Here is a 4,717-nt window from a genome sequence, read left to right as displayed (position 1 = left end):
CAAAAATTTTATCACTCCACGTTTAGATATAGGGAGGGTCAAATTCTTTATGACCTCAATATGACAATCAACAGGTTTCACTTGGCCACTTCCTATTTCATGTCCTAAGTATTGAGCAGTAGTTTTTCTTAATTCACATTTGGCAAGGTTTATCGTAACATTGAATTCTAATAACCTCTTAAAAACATCGTATACTTTTTTTATGTGATCTTCCCAGGTTTCTCCAACTATGATAATGTCATCCAAATAAACAAATACACCTTCGAGATCCTTTAAGATATAATTCATCTGACGTTGGAATGTCAGAGGTGCATTACATAAACCAAATGGCATTACCTTATAGTTATAAAGTCCATGGGGTGTAACAAATGCAGCAATATTTCTGCTGTTTTGTCCAACTCAATTTGATAGTATCCTTTCAATAAATCAATTTTACTTAAAAAAGGAAACTGCTGCATTATCAATTATATCTTCTACTCTGGGCATAGGATATGAATCTTTTATAGTTACATTATTTACCTTTCGATAGTCTGTACACATTCTTGCACTTCCATCAGGTTTGTCGACTATAATACATAGGCTAGCCCATTCACTATGGCTTTCTTCTGCTAGTCCGTGTTTCAGCAAATAAGCAACTTCGGTCTTTAACTGTTGTTGCTGCCTCGGTGCCATTCTGTATGGATGCTGACTTATTGGAGTCACCTCTCTCAACCTGATTTTATGCTGTACTCCTTTTATTCTTTTTGGATGGTCTGAAAACAGATCTGAAAAGTTTTGAATTAGCACTAAAATCATGCTGCTGTTCATCAGATAAATGAATACATAATTTTCAAAATTTTTCATCATCACTCAAATACTCAGTATTTTTTATCCTAACTTCAAATTCTCATTCAACGTCTTTTTCATCATCCTCCTTTGCAATTGACAACACTTCACTGGATTCATTATACCTTTTTAACTTGTTAATATGGAAAGTTTTAAGTTTCCTTCGTCCTGTAGGAAATTGAATTCGATAATTAACATCACTTACTTTTTCCTTCACCGTACAAGGTCCTATATACTTCTGGTTAAAAACCTTACCAGCTGTAGAGAGATACACTAGAACCTTATCTCCTATGTCAAGTTCACGTTTTGCAGCCTTTTTGTCGTAGTTTCTTTTCATCTCTTCTTGTACTACTTTGAGATTTTCTTGTGCTACTTTACATATTTTCTTTATTTTTTCCTTCATTTCTTGTAACGTGATAGAATCCTTCTCATCTGAAATCAACTGATTCTTTATCACCTCCATGGGTAACCTTACCTGATGGACATATACTAACTGAAAAGGAGAATAACCCAACGATGAATGTACGCAATCACGAACGGCAAATAGCAACATTGGTATGTAGACATCCCATTCCTTTTCATTTTCACAACAGTACATGCAAAACATGGTTTTGAAGGTTCGATGAAATCGTTCGACCACTCCTTGGCTCTGTGGGTGATAAGATGATAAGCAATACTTAATATTCTGACAGGCTAAAAATGAGGTAAACTTTTTATACGTAAAGTTGGTTCCTTGGTCGGTTTGAACTTCTTTTCGCAAACCTACCAGCGAGATGAACTTGTTAAGCGCTTCAACTATCTTATCAGCACTCACAGTTCTTAAAGGAATAGCCTCTGGAAATCTGGTAGCACTACACATAATTGTCAGCAAATACTCGTTACCTTTGCTAGACCTAGGAAGAGGTCCCACTCAATCCAAAACCAGTCTTTCAAAGGGTTCGCCTTAAACTTCAATGGGTTGGAATGGCATTACTTTGAGCTTAACCTACTTTTTGACATAAATCACAATTTTTACAATATTCACTACAATCTTTGTGCATCTTAGCCCAATAAAAATACCTCAATAATTTAAGTTTTGTTTATACCTAAATGACCAGAATAACTACAGTCATGAGCAATACCTAGAACAAAAGTGGTTATTCCAAGTAGTTATAAAACTACTTGGAATAACCACTTGTTCTACAACATCATTAGCATTTCTACTCTTGAACTTCCTCATTAGGATTCCATCCTTAAAAAAGTAACACTTGCCTTCCTTCTCGATATCATTTATATCAACAAGGGCATTATCTCTTATTACCTTCAAATTCTCATCTTCAATTTGAGATTTAACCAATTCTTCCTTATTAACTTTCAGCATTCGCAAAAGAGTACTGACTTTACTTACTTGTAGTGTTTCCGGACTATCTTTAAACAAGTTTTGTAAATCCAAACCGTCGTCATCATTTACCATTCCTTCGGCACTCTTACTTCTTGTAGTAACTGCACAAGCAGGAAATATGTTTGGAGATGTACATTCAACTTCTGTAATAGATGAAGAATTAAAGGGTTTTTCTGTCAATATTGGATTACTGCTACCAAAAACTTTGTCTCCACATACATCATTTCCAAAAATTAACTCTACTCCCGACACTGGGATTTCTCTCACCAAAGCAATTTTAACATATCCCGAAATTAACGGAGTTTCCAACCTTACTTCTACTAGTGGAGCTGAAAATTCAGGTCCAAACCCATGCAGAAGTACATAGTATCCAGTATCATTCCACTGGTCATACATATTTCTTATCATTACAGACTGTACCGCTCCGGTATCTCTTAACCACCTTACTTTCTTTTTTTCAACACAAGGGAGGTGTAACCAACCATCTCCCATAAAAGGGTCATACAATTCCGTACCTTTGGATGTGGTACTCTCTTCAGGTAGTCCCATTCCATTTTCTTTTACATTAGTCTCAATATAGCCAACATGATTAACACTTTGAACATCATTATTACCTATTTTGTAACCAATATTCTCATCAACATTACATATATTATTATCAATGCTATCGTTACAATAACTCTTACCTGGCCTAAGGGGAGAAACAAACAAACAAGGACTTCTGTCACCAAATGCTTGCGGTTGATTTAACAATACAATGGTATTTTCAGGTTTATGATCATCCTTCTTAAAATGTACAGGTTTATCTTTAACTTTATTTACCACTTGAATTGGACGGTTTTCTGTGCGATGTGGACAACTACTGATGTGTCCTGGTTTGCCACAACTGAAACATACAAAATCTCTAAAATTTTCGCCTACATTTTGATAACGAGGTGTAAACTGATCACTTCCACTGGATCCTGCTTTTCCAGCAATAACACTAGGACCAGAACTGTATTGACTTGCGCCTCTAATACCTCTATTAAAGGATTTATTATTGACTCCACGAGATGATACCTGTGAACTCGTAGTCTTAACTTGTGCCTTGTAATTTTGATGCTCTTCCCAAACTCTGCTCCTTCCAATTTTAGGAGTGACGTCAGTATAATATAGCTTATGGGTCAATGCATAATTATCAGACAATCTAGTGGCTTCATCCACTTTATCTACATCACGTTCATCCAAATATGTTTTAATAAGTGGATTAATACCATCCTTTAAATGCTCAAGCAAGATAAGTTCCTAAAGTTTACCGAAATCACCATTAACTTCTCGGGCATTCATCCACCTATCATACCACAGGCGTTGTTTCCGTGCATACTCCATATGAGTGTGACTGTCTCTTTTTATCCAGCTTCTGAACTTCTCTCTATACCTCTCTGGCACCCATTCATAAGCTTTCAAAACCTCAGATTTAACACTCTCATAATCCTTAGAATCATCCAAAGATAAGGCAGCAAATACTTCCCTAGCATATCCTCGAAAAGAGGTTTGAACCAACGTGCTCCACGATGTTCTCGGGTATTCACGCTGTTCTGCTACTTTCTCAAATTGTAAAAAAAAAAGCATCTACTTCATTCTCAACAAAAATGGGTACACTTTTTACTGCGTTGTCTACTTGAAAAGACTTTGGTACTACTTTGGACTTTCCTTCTACTTCACTTTTCTTTATCTCTAGTTCTATCCTCTTTTGCTCAACCCCAGCTTCTATCTTCTTTTGCTCAATATCAGCTTCTATCTTCTTTTGACCAATCTCTTTTTCAGCTCTTTCATTTTCTAACTTCTAAAGTTCAACAGCTTTCTCATTCTCCAATCTAACTATTTGCCAATGAATCTGCATATGCTCAACACTCATCCCTTCATAAACAAGTTTTGACTTTTTTGGTTTAACCTTGCATGACTTGTTTTTTTTCACGTATGGTTTTAGCACCTTCCTCTTCATTTGCACTACCCTCTGTATTATTCTCACTGGCACTTTATTGGCTATCAGCTTCTTCCTCTTCCCAATTCATTAGTAATAACCCTTCCTTATCAGACAGTATGCCTAAAGTCATTAGCGCCTCACTTACTTTATTTGAGATTTCTTGCTTCCTTGCAGATACGGATGCTTCTACATTATAGTACCTAGCTAGAACAATCCAGTCTATTTTGGTTATACCTTCTAACTTTTCACCACTAGCACTACGTATGAAATCTTTCAAATCAAACATCTTTAATAACCTGCTCAAAATAACACCGCACTAAAACTATCACAACTCTCCCCCCTCTGTAAAGTATATGAAAGTACTGAAAAGCAATTAATAGTAGGGATACCTGAATTTACGGTTGACAGAATGAGCTAACACTGAGGATAAGTTAATAGGGATATGTTAGGGTTACGTTCGACAGAATGAGTAAACACCGAGTACAGATACGTTCGACAGAATGAGTAAACACTGAGTACAGATACGTTCGACAGAATGAGTAAAC

At 36.1% G+C, this 4,717-nt stretch overlaps 1 protein-coding gene across 1 annotated transcript; it reads right to left on the bottom strand.

The window, feature by feature from the left end:
• Positions 1-886: 886 nt before the first annotated feature.
• LOC137614943 (uncharacterized) lies at positions 887-4,458 on the bottom strand. The gene is made up of 7 exons (XM_068344592.1): positions 4,318-4,458; positions 3,888-4,031; positions 3,502-3,793; positions 1,947-3,414; positions 1,592-1,718; positions 1,081-1,318; positions 887-993 (listed from the first exon to the last, which is right to left on the bottom strand). Exons 1-7 carry the CDS (start codon positions 4,456-4,458, stop codon positions 887-889), a joined length of 2,517 nt encoding a protein of 838 aa, XP_068200693.1.
• Between the last annotated feature and the right edge of the window lie 259 nt (positions 4,459-4,717).

The sequence above is a fragment of the Palaemon carinicauda genome, chromosome 21 (genome assembly GCF_036898095.1).
Source record: "Palaemon carinicauda isolate YSFRI2023 chromosome 21, ASM3689809v2, whole genome shotgun sequence".
In the NCBI taxonomy this organism is placed as follows: domain Eukaryota; kingdom Metazoa; phylum Arthropoda; class Malacostraca; order Decapoda; family Palaemonidae; genus Palaemon; species Palaemon carinicauda.
This window is presented reverse-complemented; position numbering and strand designations above follow the sequence as displayed.

Coding starts and splice junctions, on each gene's coding strand:
- LOC137614943 (XM_068344592.1), bottom strand. CDS start 4,458: ATGTTTGATTTGAAAGATTTCATACGTAGTGCTAGTGGTGAAAAGTTA. Junction 3,794..3,887: donor AAGTAGAAGGAAAGTCCAAA/GTAGTACCAAAG, acceptor TTACAATTTGAG/AAAGTAGCAGAACAGCGTGA. Junction 1,719..1,946: donor AATAACCACTTTTGTTCTAG/GTATTGCTCATG, acceptor ACCTCTTCCTAG/GTCTAGCAAAGGTAACGAGT.